Below are 19,161 nucleotides of genomic sequence, written 5' to 3' on the forward strand. Positions count from 1 at the left end.
TGTTCTTATTTACCTTAGAGATAGGGGTGTTCTCCTACATCTTGGAGATATGTTTTTTTTGTTCACCTTGGCAGTGTGAATGTTCCTATTCACCTAGCTGGTGTGGGGGATTCCTACTATCCTTAAGGCATGAGTGTTCCTATTACCCTTAGAGGCGTGAATGTTCCTGTTCACCTTGGATGTGTGGGTGTACCTATCCAACTTGAAGGAGTGGATGTTCCTGTTCACCTTGCAGGTATGGGTGGTCATGTTCACCTTTGAGGTTCGGTTGTTCCAATTTACCTTAGAGATGTGAGTAATCCTGTTCACCTTGGACAATTGGGTGTTCCTAATAAACTTTGAGGTTTTGATGATCCTGTTCACCTTGCTGGTTTGGGGGTTTCCTTCCATCCTTAAGGTATGGGTGTCCCTATTAATCTTAGAGGTATGGGTGATCCTGTTCACCTTGGATGTGTGGGTGTTCCTATTCATGTTGGAGGTGTGGCAGTTCCTGTTCATGTCCTGTTCATCATGGTGATGTTCATATTCACCTTTTAGTTTAGGGTGTTCCCATCCACCTTGGAGGTGTGGGTGTTTCTGACTATTTCAGGGTGTTCCTACATCCCACTGCTCCTGGTTTATTTATTCACAATAAAAAAAAAAATTACACTGGAGGGTGGGAATGGGCGAGGCACATGTGCAGGCCTTGGCACCTACGCGCAGCGATCTCGCCAGTAGAGTCATAAAAAAATGTAATTCTCCAGCATCTACGTAATGTGCAAATGTAACTTTTGATGGATTGTCTGTTTACTAATATACTACAAGAACGCAGAAAAAAAGTGATAAATATAGCTGTTTACTTCTCCTAACCCAACAGAGAAACATTTTATGTACTTCCAAACTCTTCCAAAATCTTGGTCCCTGGAAACTCAAGACATTTTATTTACAAAGGATGGTTTGGTCCTTGGATATCAGAAGCATGGACAGGGTTAATTGGCTTGCTTCATTACATTAGGAAACAAAAAGTTCCAAGTTAGCATTACAATCCTTGTCCAAAACGGAAGCGAGAGGAACACAAGCCTGCGAGGGCCATAAACAGGTCATTATTTTACTGCGAGCGTGTACAGCATGGACATTAATCAGAGCTTTCAGCATGACTTCATCCATTACTGCATGTTAGGACACGCTGGCTCTGCTGCTGTCTGCACTACCTGCATAGAGATGGCAGTGACTTATTATACTCGGTTCAATCTGAATCAAGAGAGCAGGCATTCACTGGAAATGTGGACTTACCTTGAACACTGCAACACTGTGTAGCCTGATTCCAGGCCCTTCCGCTAAATATATTGTAAAACCTCAGGGTATGTTTCAGGGACTGTGTCTGAAAGCTCACGGTCAGTAAAATCAATCTTTATGGTAAGTAGATGCAGAAAAGTAACTATGAACCCTGCAACTCCTACACTTCCAGGGGGGGAACCTGGGGATGGGGGCCATCTGAGACTGCTAGCTAGCACTGCAACCTCCTGCATATTCTTAAACAGGAGCACCACCACTACAGACCCTACATTCCTAAAAAACCAAAGACTAACATTGGAAGTTTGGCCTTCCTTGTTCCTTGTCACGACTGAGCAGCAGTTTGGGGAGGCAGAATCAGAAAGATTGCATTGGCGGTGGGTGAAAATATAGTTGCACATGCTTGACAGGTCAAAGCTTTTTTATCATGGCATAAGGGGAATCTATACAACATTTCAGCTGAACAGTGTATATTCCTAAATCCACATTTGGTAAGGGTGAGCTTCTTCCTAAAGGTATCACCAAACACTCCACCAACACCACCATTCCAGGAAAACAGAGCACCATAAAACCAAACAATCTTAGTAGGCTACTATATAAGGAAAGGAACACAAGGCACAGATCAATGCCCATTCCTGTTGGCAAGCAGAAGACTCTCAGAGAACACATATACAACTCCTTCCTGTAATAAGTTGCAGAATTTCTAGGTCCCTTAGGTATGGGCCTGACTATTGATTGGTTGGTATCAGCAGTTCTTGAATGAGCCCAAAAGTGCTGCATTCTGGTCTGGGCACAAAAATGGATTTAAAATCATGGCATCATAATTACTGTGCCCAAATATGCAATGCCAAGAATATTTATAGAAAGTGTATGAAGACAGACACTGTCTCCTAAGTACATTTCATCATTCATTAACTATAAATAAATGGCAGCATGACACAAAACAAGCAATATGTAAAACCAGCCATAAACCTTTAAAGCTGCCGCTCCATCAATCCAAAATAAACAAAATATTGCACATGTTACAATGTTGCAACCTGATCACTGGAAAAGAAGAAATTGGGGAAATGTTTCCTAATTGGCATCATCTCATTCTTATAATAAGTAAAGATTTGTTTTATTATTGGTCTGGTTGCAGTATACCTTGACATGCTAGAAATGTATTGATGCAGAAGTACAGGTGACATTGAGGAGGAAGGTGCCCAATATTGCCAACAGCACTAAGTTTATGACAAGCCGGCATGAAAGGAACAGCAACCAGTCATTATATGGCCCTGCCAGGGCTAGTTCCTGATTTGCAAACGTCACTAACAAATCTCCCAAATGGCAAATCTTATTTTGGAAAAAAAACAAAACACCGACCTAAGATAGAACACAGCTATGGATGGGAGACTTTAAAAGCAAACCTATTTTGATCTCCTATTTACAACACTTTAAAAAGTATATACATCCGTGATGCTCGGGACAGGAAGACTGCAGGATCTTATCCGCAGCCGAGATAAGATTATCCCATCACAAACAGAGAGGGAAGGAAACACAGTTATGCTTAAAGGGATTCCCCTGTGCAATGGATGATAAATAATAACATTCAGTCTCTGTAATTGCTACACAATGCTACAGGTACATTAAAAATGAAGGATTTGTGTTTTGTCCATAAACAATGATACAATAGGTTTCCAGTACACCAAAAAGCTTTTCATAAAGTGCTTTTGTTTTTTTGTATGATGACATGTATAGTTAAAAATGTTTCAGGACCACACATAGACAAACAGCAGACATTGCATCTGCTTATAGAAACAGACTCCAATAAATGACCCCCCCTCCCCCGTTATCCCATCAAATACACACACTAGTGCATAGATTAACAAGGGTACAGGGGTAGTTAAAGCTGTTTTGGAGTCTAGCAGAACTCCAAAAGGATGTCAGTGTTGGCTAAGGAGTCTTGCAAAGCTCTAAAAGGTGGCTTTGTGACTGTTTGATGTGCTCTTATTATATATGCACCCATTGGTGAATTATAGGGGGCATATGTGTCACTATGGGACTGTAATAGTTGGGACATAAGAAGTTGGGACATAAGAACTGGTGAGATTTAAACTTGATTCTGAGTTGAAACTGAACCCAATTTGCAGAGGGGAGCAGTAGTTAAGGAGTATGAAGGATAGATATACCTACCTGTACCAATCATGATAGACCGAATAGGCAAGAATCTAGTTGACTGAATACCAGACAAGAGAATGTGGCAATAGACAAACGAGAAATAAAAAGAGTGTGTATCAAAAGTTTGATGGCCTCTGGGATATGAAGGTGCATGATTTGGAGATGTTGCATAAATGGAAGTATCAGGACATAGGGATGATCTGTATGTGGAAAAAGAGTCAAAAGTGACACAAAAACAGCATTTCTGTGGGTTGGGGGTAATGTTATTTACACTTATGGCATGGTTAATGGAAGGCTTTAAATGTGAGAGGGAGAAAATGATAAGTATGAGGAACCTGTCAGAAATCCATGATGAAATGGTTGACAAGCATCATGAAACCTTATCCAGTGGTGGACAGGTAAATGTGGATGTTATCTGCATACAAACAAATGGTGGAGGTGTAGCAAAAAGAACACTGGTCCAAGGACTGAGCCATGGAGAATACAAACAAACAGAAAAGTGAGGAAAGAACAGTTGTCATTGAAAAAGAATTAGAAAGAGTAATCAGATAAACCATAAGAGTGCAGCATCACCAATGCTATTAAAGTTGAAAGTAGAAGAGGGTAGAAAGGGTTGAAAGTAGAAGAGGGCAGTCAACAGTGCCAAAAGCAGAGAAAGGAATTTGGAAGAAGGAGGAGAGAAGAGTTTCCTTGTGGCTTTAAAGAGGCCATTGGCCACATTTATGAGAGCCCTAAATATAAATTTTACATTAGTATGGAGAAGAGAGTCTGGGAGAAGCGTTATCGGGATTATAATGCCTGTGAAAACCCATTAGATGTCCATTAAATAAGATGTTTAAATTGAAAAGACCAATTTCTTCCAGGTTTGAATGGCAGCCCTGCAGCTGTTGTTCCTCGCAATGGCTGCATTGTGTAATCAATATTGGCGTGTGCCTGTCCAGAACAACTATCTTTAACTAAATCTGCTGAGTTTTGAAAACTAATGCTCAGAAGAAACAATAAAATGGGATAATGTCCTTTCCACAGAGAATTCTGAGTTGAAATTTAACCCATCTGCTCCAAGAATAGAAAGGGTGGTTACAAAACAGCCACCAAAAACGGATGTCAAAAGACACATCCCACCCTGATTTTATGGCCTGATGTTAAGGATGATCAACCACCCCAGGGGGCTAATATTTAGCCCTGTCAATGGTGTTGCAATGGTACAGCAACCTCCTGCCAGTTGGTATGTGCTGGGACCTTCCAGACTCTTGAGGATGCACAGCTGTCCCCCCACTAACCGCCCCACCCCTGCCAGTCATTTTGGAAATAACATCTGCCAAATTTTGTCTAGAGGCAAAAACTGATAGCATTCACTGCAAAAATAGCATCCTGTACAGTCTATTTGGAATGAACCCAATCTGCTTTCTTGAATAATTTGCATATGGCCACTCTTAAAGTAGGAATTAAGCTTCACTGAATTACATTTAATTTGAATGTACTTTCTGCTGAATCTCAGTGCTGTAAATTACATGCAGCCACTTTGCAACTAGTCTACATGTACCTAAACAATAATTGCATTGCATTTCTTAGGTTGAATTTCCTGATGGCAACAATGGCTCTTGTCTGCATTATATGAGCAGAAACTTTTGTAATTGTCATCATAAACTAGGGTGACAATGCAGAAGCACAATTGGGACCACAATTGGGATGCAGATCTCCAGGGACTCTTTTAAATAAAGTTGCAGATTTAAAACTTAAAATTAAATTACCATGATGGGTAACAACATGTTAAAGGCAAATTTCATAATTGGGCTTACATATGTGCAAGTTCAGCCAAAACCCAGATGCCATTTAGAGAGATATATGAATGCATTGCATATTTAGCAATACAAAATCAAGGCATGTAGAAGTAAAATATTTATTTTTGCATGGTGGATTCTGTAAGATAATGTTTTTTTTAATGCAAACCACACTATACACTAGCAAACCAGGTCTTATCAACGTCAGTACTGAAAGAAGGCGAATCAATCAAAACATCCTCATCTAATTAACTTGCCTCCAGTCAAATATAGCCACTCTGACACTGCAGCCAAGTTTCCCAAAGGCCAATTTGGTCACCACTGTTACACATCATCAAGCAATGCAAGCATTACCCCTTGTCATTCCAATCAGAGTCCAGTCCTGCCTCTCAGAGAATGCTACCATCAATTATCCAATCAGAGCATGGCCAGAATGAGCACTGCACCAAAGTCAAACTGCTAACAGTTGCAAAGTGTGAATTGTGTGATTTAAGTTGAATTTACCCAAGAGACAGACGGTCGCTCTAGTTTACATTACACAGCCATGGCTCTGGCTGCAATTCACAGGGGTAGGCTGCAGGCTGCTGACTCAGCAGATCAGCTTCTGCTGCTGCAACACAGCCTGAAAGGCGTCCATATTGCTGCAACAGTCAATGTTAACCAAACATCCATCCCCACACAAACAATTCAAAAAAATGCTCCATGGTGATTGCATCATGATACAATTACTAGGCTGCAGCAACATTAACCTCTGCATTAACCACCATATCAAAGTTACAGGAGAATTGTATCCAATACCAAGAATTAAGATGGCCTGTGTTCTAATAAAAAAACAAGAAAATGAATCAATAAGCACAATTTACTGAATGAAATTCAGAATTCAAAACTTTAGAGGCCAAATTTATAAAAAAGAAAAAAGATCAACCTAATGAGATGGGAGATAAAGTGAGAGGTCTCCATTGGGGTCAAGGTGAATCACACAGCAAATCAAGGACAGGCCAATTAAAAACTGCAAATTTTTCAAATCATTGCCATGGATCTACTATTGGCTTTCTAATAAATGTTTGTAAAGGTTGATATACTTTTCACTTTATAATTTTCTTTTGCAATGTCCTGTTGGATGATCTCAGTGTTTTCAGCACTGGCATTGACATACACAAGAGAGAAAGAGATATCAATTCTTACCTTTCAGAATCCTGCTCCACTGTCTGTGGCCTGACCTCAAAGTTATTAAAACTGCTCATGTCAACATATCCATCGTTCTCGTTGGCAGAAGACAAAGCCCTGCAGGGATCCTCAAAAAATTCTGTAAATGTCCCCGCTCTCGCTGGTCTTCTAGGTGGAATCTGTATGTTTTCATAATCTGAATTCATCGCTGGGATGTTTTCATAATCAGAGGTGTCAGCGTTGGGAAATGAAATAGACCTGGGCTTAGTTAATGGCAAAGGCATAAATAGTGGTCTAGAACGATCCTCAAAGGATTCAACCCTAGCCACACTCCTGTTAAAGGCCTTGGAGGTTCCTTTCCTCTTCATGTCCTTGTAAAAGAGAATGGCTGTGGGGGAATCAGGATAACAATGCATCCCAGAACGACTCTGCAATTGAGGAGAATTTCCCAGACTCCTTCTTTCCATATCTATAAACCTGGATGGGCCATGGTAGCTTGACTCTGATGAAGACCTTGAGGAAGACACATTGACATCAACATGGACTTTGTTTTCTGTCTTTTTCTTAAACTTTAAGGTAAGGAACTTTTTAAAGGATGACTTTTTCTTTTTAAAACATTTATCAGATGATTCATTTTCAATTAAAAGTGATGGGGAGCTTTTGGTAATGGGTTTCTTAGTAATGCTGGCAAGTTCAAAGGGTGGTGGAATGTCCACCACAGAGGTAGGAGTGGACATTCCGCTGGAGGAATGATGATTTCTTTGTGAAAAACTACCAGAAGAGCTAATGATAAATGGAGAGAAAGTGATGTCTGATTCAATATACATTGAAGCTGCATTTTCTCTTCCCTCGACAGAGTAAGACCGAGGGTAGAGAATAAAACGACTCGGCTTCCTAGGAAGAGCCCTGAGAAAGTCAATAGGTTTTGACTCTTGCTTTTCGCACTTTGTTTGGTTGAAGGAGTCATTATTTGGAGGCTGAGCATCCATCTCTGCGGCTGTCTCTTCTGGAACAGTCTCTGGGACATTACCAGGTATTTTTCCTGAGTAGGATCTTGTCCTTGTGACAATGTTTTTCCTGTCAATGCAAAGCAAATGGTTTTCCCCTTCCTGGTTACATTCCTCCATTATACAATGAGCCCTAGTGGCTTCCCCCTCTGGATTGTTGTTTGAAATGTCCTCTGTTTGCAGCAATTTCCTGTTTCTGGACTGGACACTGTCCTCCAATACATAAGGGTTGCTGTCATCCTCCTCTGGATCTAGCGTAACCTCAGCCACTGGTATACTTTCCGCAGTGGTTGGGAGCTCCTTGACCTCTGTTTCCTGATCTTCAGGTGACACCTCCGCTGTGTCAGCTCCATCCTCCCCAAGTCCTTCACCCTGTTCAACAAAAGCTGGGTCATCGCATGTGTTATTTCCTTCATTATCTGCAGCTGTGTAGGGGGGCTCAGAAGGTTGTGTTGGTGTGTCAATGATGTTTAGCTCTTCGTTGCAACATTCACTCTCAGTTTCATCTGTCTGTTCTTTTTCAGACTCTTGCAAAGGCTCAAGAAGTGTTGTAGAAGTTTCTCTATACAAAGATTGTTCAGTTGCCTCGTTCAAGTCATCACTACCCTCAATTTCAAAGGGAATGATTTGGCAGCTGTCATCAATATTGTCTTCTCCTGCAACATTCCCTGTTTCATAAGGACTCCCATCTATCTGAAAAGTATTGTCTGTTGCTTCTTCTAAAGCCTCCTCAGTTTCACCAGCTATGATATCTTCTTGTTCTCCGAGCTCCTGAAAAATAGACTCTGCTTGAGCCACTACCAACTCCTCATTAATGTCCATTGGTGGCTCTCCATTATCTCCTTCAACATCCAGGTCTTCTGTGTTTTCTAATGCATGATCTGTAATTTCTGAGGAATCTTCTGGCTCTTTGGTGGGTGGCTCCTCACATGGGGTAGGGCTGGTATTAAGCTCTAAACATTCACCTATGTCATCAGTCTCTAATAATCCATGGTCAGATGATTGTGAAGATGCATAAACATCTTCACAGCTTTGGGATGGACTATCGTGGCAAGGAACCTCTTCCAAAGACACCTCACAGTTATCGGTTCCTTCATTTTCATCTTCTGCTGCAGGGCTTTCCTCACAATCCTCTGGTAAAATGACATCTCCACAACTTGTATCTTTAAAATCGGTGTCCTCTTCCTCAGGATCACCATTACATTCATTGCTGTCAGTGGGTAAGAAGTCATCCATGTCCCCAAGGTCATTTTTGAATTGCATTGAGCCAGAATTAGGCACTAAGCTATCGGCTTCAGCCGTCGATGAAGATCTTAAGCTAAGAGCGTCAGTGTTGTCACTGTCGTCAACTTCTGTAGAGTGCCCAGATTCAACATCCCTGGATGGCAAAGTATCTGGATGTCCACTATCCTCCTCTCCAGCTTGAGAAGGACTACAGCTTGTGTTGTCAGTTATATTTCCCTCCCCGAAAGTAGAATTCCACACATCTGCTGGTTCCTCAGAACATAAGCTTTTGTCACACTCCAAATCATTATTTTCTTCATCAGTAAGCTGAGACTCCACTAAGTATTCACCATAACTTATGTCCAACTTCTCAGAGTCTCCGCACCCTGATCTGAAATGATCGGCATCATAGATTTCCACCGGGCACTCTACTTCCCCATTGGCACATTTGTTCAGGGAATTATTCTCATCTTCTATACACCTCCGTTCTGTAGATGGGGACAGCACTGGTTTTGGGGCAATGGGAGGTTTGGGGCCCCTGGACATAGATTTTCCTTGGTTAACCAGTTTCGATCTTGAAAGAAGAGGTGATGAATACTTTGAAAGAGGCACTGAACTGAAAGGATCGAGACCTTGTGGCTTTGGTGCAAGAGCAGGCTTGGTGACTTCTGAAATAAGGAAAAAAAAAATATCAGTATTGCATTTGTGCTTTCACATGAAGCTTAAAGCAAATCCAAACCCAAAACTAAAAACCTATACAATATATTGCAGTTCACCCGTCTATAGATGTGGTGTCTGCATTCATTTTCTCTTTGCTGGTACATTCATTGCAAATATAGAGTTTAACTTAACTTTTACTATTGGAAAATGAAGTCCACAAAAGATAAAGGCCTGGTGGCTATAACATTATGGGTGACTATTCTGCCCTTAGCTAATGATAAGTATATAGTTTGCTGTTGGTACATGAATATGGTTCTGTAACAAACAGGAGCAGGAACACAAAAAAGAACTGATACATTTGCATAAAAATGGTAATTGAAGGAAGACCCCATGACCCATTATAAATGCCTCCAACTGTCATTGGTTTTACCCATAGACATCAGGATTGTGTTTCCTCTATTCCATCAAAAATGCCCCAAAAATAATACAATTGGCATGGTTTTTTAACCCACTTTGTGTGGTACACAAAATCTTTTCACCAAATATTTTAGACTTTAGAATATATATTATTGGGGTTATTCTCCCGGGAGAAGCTTCCTCCTCATCCCCTTGGGACAGATGATCTTGCTTCCTAGTAAACACGATGGCGTTTCAGACTGATTGTCGACAGGAAGTCATGTAGGACAATAAATAATCAGCCACTGAGGTCACTTCCTGTTCAAAATAACATTCTGTGACATTCTTTGATGAAAGTCTGGGAATCGGTCAAGAGAATACTAGCAAAGGTGACTCCATGACACAATATGATTGATCGGTTACAAAAATATTACATGGCTCATGATGTCATTATACAAAAAAATAAACCTTTACAAAAACACTTTAAAGGTAAAGTAATATGTGTTTTTGGTGAGCAAATATCTGAGTAATTACTATGGTATTTAAAGTATTTTATCATGTGACTATCACATACTTTTATGCTTGGTCTTATATGTTTTTGTTATTGCAATCAATACTAAAATTTGTAATAGGGTCTTTGTATTCAGCTCAGCCTCATTCAACCTCTCCTCCATCTGTTCAGATAAGATATCAGTTCCATAAGAAGTGCATTGTTTTAGCTCTTTAGACCTTTTTTAGCAGTTCTTTTTAACTGTTCTGTTTATCCTTTAGGCTGCATTTATACATGATCTGAAGATGATCATTGCCAAACTTGGCCTATAATGACCAGATCAGTTAATATTAAAATCAATGAGCCCAAAGCAGACTCCTCCAAACAACCAGCATTTGGGGTAATTCAGTTCTGAATTCTGGGGTCTGTTCTGTTTCAACTGCAGAACAGACCCCTTCCAAATCTTCACAAGATAGGAGGGCAGTTAAGCAATCCAAGTACTCGGTGGACTGGTTACGGCTAGCTCAAGAAGAATGGGATCCGCTTGGCTTCGGCAAGGTGGATCAAGTTGTCCCAGTGCCCTCAGTTTGGAGAATTACCCCTGGGGAGTCAAAGATGTGCAACCCTTCTTTGGAGGACCCTGTTGCCTTTTTTGTGTTTTGGCACTAGCACTTTTATTATGTATACTAGGGTTTTTGTTTAGGAAGTTTGTCGCTGCAAAAGAACTAAGAGGGGCGATTAAACTTCTTGATAGACTGATGAGTGCATTCACTACTCATTGGTCCAGTGCTCTGTAATAACCCAGTGCTTACAATGTTGGAGATGCATTGCCTGATCAATTGGCAGGCCTGAAAAACAGATAAAGCCATCAACTCTGTGTAAGCTCCAACCCAGCTTAGAGCTTGCACCAGGGGCGAAAAGAAAGCCCTCTTTGAAAGGACTCATTTTGATTTGAAAGCAGACCTTGCATTTAAGATGTAATGTTCACTTTTTAAATGCTCTTGTTGCATAAAACATAAAAAAAACTTGTGCAAAGCAAACCTGCAGCTTCTGCACATGGCAACTAGGAAGTCATCCTGTCCTCCTAGGCTGAGTGTTATCCAGCCAAAATCTCACTAGTAGGTAGATCACTCTTAGATTCTAAGCTCTTTTGGGCAGGGTCCCCTCCTCCTCCTGTGTCGCATATCTGTCTGTCATTTGCAACCCCTATTTATTGTACAGTGCTGCATAATATGTTGGCGCTATATAAATACAGTTTAATAAGAAGAGCCACTCTGTTTCAGCATCTTCCTGCAGGATTTGGTTTACTTATCATCCCCCCTTGTAGGGGAATAATTCACTTTCCTATGTGGACAGCTTGTATTCCTTTAGTAAATCAGACCGACTCCATTCTCTGAATACATCTAAATGCTTCCTATTGAGTTTTCAGTGGAATAAGCAAAATATAATACAAAGAGGACCCAACTTCCACAAGCGCCTATTTCCAATTTGTTCCTTATTCCCAGGATCTGGTTTTGGTTGTGTTGTCCTTACACAATGGACTGAAGGTTGGATATGATATCCAAGTGTAATGATCAAACTCAATGATATAAAACACCCAATAAAGTCACACACAATGTCATTTCTTTCAGCTCAAGTTGAACAAATTCTCTCCCTCATAAATAATAACTCCCACATATAAAATAATGAGACACCTTACTTCCATGCACCTAGGTGATAATGAAGCGGTGTGAACAACTAACAATTATAATAATTCTGTTTATAAAGAAAGGAAAAAGTGTGATTTGTTAAGGAGATGAACTGGTTTACTAATTATATAGTAATGGTCTTTTTTATGTATTTACCATACATTTTTTATTTAAATCACAAGTCTGATTTCTCCTTTTAATAATAGGCACTGGTCATTGATTCTATTACTGTTCTGTTTTAAATGCATTACATGACATTACTGTTCTTCATCATAAATCAGTTTCCATTATGGCTAGGGGCAAAACTAGAAATTAGGGGGAACAGCAAAACTTTATTGCCCCTTAAATAGCCCACCTTCCCTATTGTGGTCTATGGGGGGTCAGCTGCAACTGCCAAGTGGTCTGCAAGTATCACTCTTACTTTCCAGGCATTCCTGCACTGTTCTGCGTCATCAAAGGATGCAAATTAACATCTTTGCATCTTCTACTTCCTGCTTCAATCAGAAGGAGCAGATCCAGAATGCATGGCATGTAAAAGTGACAATTGCATTCCATGCCTGCTGGGCCCTCTGTGCACAGGACTCCCCGCAACTCATGCCAGAGAACAATATACCCCTGTGTTTGGGTTTATGTCTCACTTTATACATTTTTCCTAGGCAAATGTTATTTACGATTCTGTTGCATTTTCCTACCTAGAGATCTTATAAGTAATATTTCTTGTTAGCAGCTTACATTACTAAACTACCACCTTGCAATTAGCAGCAGCCTTGTCAGCCTTGTACAGCCCTTTAGTTAGCCATTGGTCTGCCAAGAGTGATGAAGGTGCACGCTGACAACGCTGCTGCTGAATAGGTAGCAGTGGCTTGGTGTTGTCACCCTGCAACAGGAAATGGCAGGATAACCCAGTAAAATAATTTTCTAATAGATTCAGAAAAACATTATTTTTTTAAGTAAACCGTATATATTGAAAAAAAGAATTGGGATTTAATTTAATTTAACAATATATTTACATTGTTCAAGAAAAATAGGACTGACTTCCCCATTACACCCTAAACCTGTTATGATTTCAGATGTGTCATTGGTGCCATACAGCTATAAGATATATCTAGAGAAATTACATCACCAAATATAGCGACATGACTGTACTTCTACAATCCAATGCAGCTAGGCATCAAAAGCAGCAAAAGGGTTAAAAGACTCCAGAAACCCTTAGCAATGGCAGGAAGGAAGAAATGGATCTGTAGGCCACATCCTGTTACTGTGACCCACTCCCTAATCTCAGGGACACACTCACAGGCTCTGTCCTGAGGATGACAAAAGAAGTGCAGCAAAGTCCACACCATAACCTATGCTGCCCCCTAATGGCCAAATCCCATACTTACATCTCCAGAAACAAGCCATAAATTGGGATTGATGGCTTTTTGGTTTAAGAGCTGCACCTGTGTCATTAAGAATCGATCTAGTGTGTATAGTTGGATAAATGAGGCTTTGGAGTACGAAGTGCAAATGAAATTTAAACTATAAAGGGCCTCTTTGTAGTGCACTGTGTTGTATCTCACTGCCTTATTCAAAATATCCAAATAGAAGTTTTAGAATGCAAACAAAATGCACCAAAATGATGAGCAAATGTAGTATATAGCAAAAGATAAAATATCTGCAAACATCTATCTATGCATCTCTCTCTTTCTTCTATGTGTTTCATTCTTTCCCTATCTTTTCCCTCTTTCTCCCTTTTGGTTTTTCTTTCTTCTATTCCTTCTATCTATCTGTTTCCCTCTTCACCTATCCCTTTCCCCTTCTCCTTCTTTCTTTCTTTCTTTCTTTCTTTCTTTCTTTCTTTCTTTCTTTCTTTCTTTCTTTCTTTCTTTCCTATTTCTTTCTCTCTCTCTCTTTTCCTTTAATCCATCAACCTTTTTTGTCTCTCCCCCTTTCTTGGTCTTGCTCTTCTTTCTCTTCCCCCCTTTTCTGTATACATCTTCCTCTATCTGTCCCTACCTATTCCTCTCTCCTCTTAACTCTCTCCCTCCTCCCTTTTTTCCCCTTTCCCCCCATCCTCTATGCAAACATTGTGCACTAATTCTACATTCTTAATAGTAAACATCAGATGACGCCATTAAAGTATATAATCAATATATAAAATGTGCCATCCCAATAAATCAATCCCCTGACTGTCCTTCTGTTTAATCATTTACAGATTCTGCTGAAATAAAACTTCATGTAAGAGTTTCTGAAGAGAGACCATTAAACATTTATACTTTCCTCCCAATAGACCAGGGACCGACCCAGCAGCATTAGATATAATTCCATGCACAGAGTTTAGCATTTGTCCCAAATCAGCAACAAGACCTTCCATACACCTCAATCAAAGCTTACAATACTACAATATCAACAACTAAATGCAACCAATGGGGTTAAAAGGTTAACATTCAACAACTGAACTAATAATATAAAAGAATCAGAGTTCATCATCTATATTAGAGTTTAACAACCTTTTTAACATGGGAGGAACCCCTAAAATAACTTTCATGTCTTAGGGAACCGCTTTTAAAATTTCTATATCCACAGCTCACAGTACATTAGTGTGATGGTCAGTAGGAAGAATGTCCCTTGTTTTGCTGGCTATTGGGAAGCCTTAAAGATAGCCAAATATATCTTTGATATCAGTGACCTGAGAGTCACATATTACTCATTGCTCACGAAACCCCTAGGAACCTTTGGAGGAAGCCTGATCTATATACTGGGTACAAATCACATTACATGTTAGGAACATGGAACGAATTGGATTTCTGTTATACATTACAGGATCACTACATGCTCTAATCATAATCTCTTCTCCTAACACAGCCAAGATTCCCACAGGTCAATCTTAGGTGATAAAAACTAATACATTGACCCCATATGTTCTAGTCACTATACACTGGCATACATTAGAATAGTAACATGCAGAATAAGCATGGCCATACATAAAAGCAATGCAGCAACCTACCCATAAAACAAATGCCTGGATTGTAGCAATGTTGCATTATCTGCTGTAGTTGTTCTGGGACTGTAAATACACCCAGCACTATATATGGGCCATCCTATGTCGGGCACATAGGCAGTGGCGGAGTATGCAGCATTGCTGTAGCAATCAGAGCTGGCTGGCACCTACCTGTGCTCATCTTCCCGTGCGGAGAAGTTGCAGCTGTCAATGCTCAGACCATTCTCTGGGCTCTCTGTACCCGGGCAGCAGTCAGCTGAGTGTCAGCATTTGGCAGATTGCGGGCAGCCGGAGAGAAGCATGTCCCTTCCTGCAGAGGAGCCAGCAGCTCCAAACAAGGACACAGCTTTAAAGAGACAATCCTCGCTTCTTTTCCAAATGGATCACGTGTCTGACAACCCCCCTTATCCTTCCAGAGCCAGAGAGGGGCTTGTGACTACACCACTGCACCTACAGCGCTATGCGATCCCTGCGAAGTTGCATTGTGCATTGTTAGGGGGTGGGAGGAGGGGGATATGGTGCACAACCCACATCTTCATTGGGAAGGGTAGGCATGTTAGGAGTTGGAGGTAGAGGAATTTAGACAACACATATATATATTTCTGTTTCCTATTTCTTTGTTTTTATTATATAAATTAATTGCGCATAATGCAGATCTAGAAACAGTAATAGAAAGAGTAATCATTAGTGTTTGTAGGATGCACAGCAAAGCAAGATAAAGATGGAAACCTCTGCACAATATTTATATATATACTGTATTTTATATTATATTATGTTATATTTAAATTCCAAAAAAAATCTAGTTTACACCTAGAAGAAAACTGTTTACAATATACATCAAAGTGTGGATTCATTGTAACAAAAAATATTGTTATTATTATTTAACTTTATGCATATAGTACCAACATATTACACAGTGCTGTGTATGAAATAAGAGTTGAAAATGACATATACAATGCCACAGGACGTGGTGGGGACCCTGCCCAGAAGAGCTTACAATGATTTAGAAATACATGTATTGGTCTGATTTCAGAAATTTGAATGTTGTTGCATTGTTGCACTTTTTATTTAGTGCTGTGTCCATTGCATTGCATTGTATTGACCAATAGTGAACAGCTCTAAATGTCAGTGTGTCATTTTTCTGGGACCCCCATGTGTCTGTTTCCTTTTTTCCTAGAACTCCCAAGTATAGTGTCTGGGTGCTATTGTTCATGGACTCCTAATTCATTTTTCAGGGACACATAGTTGTCAACATGTCCTTGTAAAACCCCCAAGTGTCATTTTGCTTATGCTCTAGTAGTCCAAGTGACAGTGTACCCCCTCAATGTCAGAGTGTTTTCTCTCTCTGCTATCTCAAGCAAGTTTTCATTCCTGGATTCTTAGGTGTTCCAAAAGCCCAGGTAATTGCTGTGGGACTCCCTTGTGTCAGTCTGCTCTCGTCTATGAAGCTTTAAGTGTCTGCGTGCCCTTGTTCTTGTTCTTGTTCTTCAAGTGTCAGGGTGTCATTCTCGGAACCCTAAGTGTCAGCATTGCCCTTGTTCCAGGGTCCACATGTCCTTTTTTTCGGGATTCTAAAATGCCTTCATGTCATTGTACTGAAAATGTCTGGATGTCATCTTTCTAGGACCCCAAGTGTCAGCTTCTTCTTGTTCTAGGACCCCTAAGCAACCATTTGTCACTATTTGGAGAACTTTAAAGCTAGGTCCCACTTCTAATATTTATCATTAGAAAATGAACGATTACCACTGTTTAACAATTATGCACAATTATACTTGAATGATTGTATTGTGCACAAATCTTTACATCCTGTAACGATACAATCGTTTAAATATAATCCACCAATAGTGTACACACGCTAGATACAATCATTTGAACCATGCAGAGAGTGACATGTAAAGAGGAAAGTGTATTGCAGAAACATGCACAATCACTGAACGACCGTACACACGATAGATAGCGAACGATCGTCGGCCAATCAGATCCGCTGTGACAGTTGTTCATTTCCAACCACAATCCTCGTTCGTCGGCGTCGTTGGTCACCTTTTTTGTGAACGATTTTCGGAGCATTGCTTCTTCGTTTCCAAGGATAATTATGGGAGGTGTGTACACAGCTTTAGTGTAAGCATGCCCTTGTAGGACCAGCAAGTGTCAGTATGGTCTTGTTCTGGTAGTCCAAGTTACAGTGTACCCTTGTCCAGCCATTGTTTTGTGATCTTTGGGTGTCAGAGTGCCCTTCTCTTAGGACCCCCAAATGCAAAAAGTATCTTTGTTCTCGTTCCCCAAACAGGTAATTGTTCTGGGACCCAAAATGTCCATGTATCATGTATGTTTTACAACCCTTAACTTTACATAGATCATTACTCTGAGATCCCAAGAGTCAGTAATATTATTTTGAGACACAGAAGCTGCAGTGTAACAATGTTTTAGGATCCAAAAGTTAATGTGTAATTGTTCTGGGATTCCAAGTGTTAGTGTATTGTTGCTTTAGGACCCTGATGCATTAGTAGGTCATTATTCCAAACCCCACAGTATCACTCTGTTTTTTGTTTTGGGAACTAAAAACTTTAGTAAACCATGGAGGACCATGGACCCAAGTCTTAGAGTATCTTTGCTCTGGAAACCCAAGTGTCAGTCTGCCATTGTCATAGAACCTCATGTGTCAAAGCATCATTTTTATAGAACTCCAAGTCCCAGTGTGTCATTGTTCTGGAATCTCATGCAAGTAGGACTTTCCTTTGGGATCTCAGGACATGATATGGATCCTCATGATAATATACAAGGACAATGACAGCTGGAGGCATCTGTAAAAGCCGCAGATGATAGAGCCCCTTTTGGCTCAAGGAATTCCCACAATTTTTTTTTATGGGGGGTCAATGAACAAAAAAAAGACTTTTAATTTGGCACCCAGTGAAAAGAATGCCCCCTTACAATAATGCCTAGAATACCATAGAAACCATAAAACATCATTAGAGTCAAGAAGCTGGCTTTCTCAAGTGGTGTCGGCCCCAGAACTATGCAGACATCATCAATGAGTGGTCAGATCCCAGTTTATAGGAAGGGGATCAGTAACAGTTTGAGTAACTCTTAGCAACCTCTGGTGGAACCCTGGTTGAGAATAGGTGACATAATATACACAAAAATTACAGAATATAAACATTTGTTTACATTTTTAACTTTGAAAAAAACAATTAATGTGCAGTATTACTAAAGCCAAAAAATTAGCAAACTATTTAAAGTCAAACAAATGCAAATCAGAACTGTAAAACCAGTCTGGGAAGGAAGATTGGTTTAGTATACTGGTAATGAATCGGTTAAACTCCTATAGCCATAAGACGTTAGTTTGTTACTATATATGAACATAATCAATGCTAATAAATGTACATGTTATGGATAAAATCATCATCTGTAGCAAATTCAGGATGATATATTGTAATACATTTATTATTCTGCTGCAATGACTGGGGTGTTCAAATAATTTTCTGTTGGGTAAATACTACAGACGGATCGATAGAGGAATTCTCTGCTCTAAGTCACATCGTCCTCTAGAAATAATGACTTGGTACATGTCGGGCCTTCACATCTCACGTAATTACTGGGACACCCTCCCTGACCAGGGATCACAATGCAGAGCAAGCCTGTTTACTATAAATTGTAAAAAAGTATAGAAGAGGGTGGAATTCATTTAATGCCCCCCCCATGTTTCTTTTTTGCTATACAATATAAATGACATGACTTTGAATTACATTTCTTGTTTGGTGCTTGTGACTTGCTGTCGAACAGCTAATTCCCAGATCCCATCCGTCACCTCCGACTTACTGGACATAAATATTTCATTTGCTAACAAGTAGGTGAATAATAAGCAGTAAAGGTATTAGCAGATTCGATGGTGGCCTGCAATGTTTTAAATCATCAATTGCTGGATGAAAAATGGTTCTGTAACCCTTACGTCCCATTGAACACCAGCCAAAGCACTAAATACATATAAGGGAAATCTTTTAAAATGCAGAACGATAAGTATATCTGCCCATCTAGTCCTGAGACTTACAACACAGCCCTATCTGTTAGGGTAGAGGACACTATCTTTCACTGCTGCAATTTTACTTGATCCAGCTTATAACTGAACAGTGAAAAGAGAAACTGCACACTGATGAAATCATTGTCCCCTCCCATCAGGGTGTCCCTTCTCAGCACAAGAGCACTGCAGTACAATGAATTGCCTATTTGTGCTGCTTATCCTTTACTGGAGTGCAACAACAATCCACATTGCATAAAATAAATATATAATTTTTGACTGATACTGCTGAAAACTTGGTTGAGTTTATACTGTCTGTAATCCAAA

The 19,161-nt window shown here is 40.0% G+C and overlaps 1 protein-coding gene across 1 annotated transcript in view; it reads right to left on the reverse strand.

Moving 5' to 3' along the window:
• FGD5 (FYVE, RhoGEF and PH domain containing 5) overlaps positions 1-15,285 on the reverse strand; it is a gene marked incomplete in the record, with an annotated part of 91,149 nt that extends 75,864 nt beyond the window's left edge. The window contains 2 exon segments of the mRNA XM_072420509.1: positions 6,396-9,276; positions 14,994-15,285. Of these exon segments, the coding sequence (XP_072276610.1) occupies positions 6,396-9,276; positions 14,994-15,003 (2,891 nt within the window).
• Positions 15,286-19,161: the final 3,876 nt, after the last annotated feature.

The sequence above is a fragment of the Pyxicephalus adspersus genome, chromosome 8 (assembly GCF_032062135.1).
Source record: "Pyxicephalus adspersus chromosome 8, UCB_Pads_2.0, whole genome shotgun sequence".
NCBI classification, from domain to species: domain Eukaryota; kingdom Metazoa; phylum Chordata; class Amphibia; order Anura; family Pyxicephalidae; genus Pyxicephalus; species Pyxicephalus adspersus.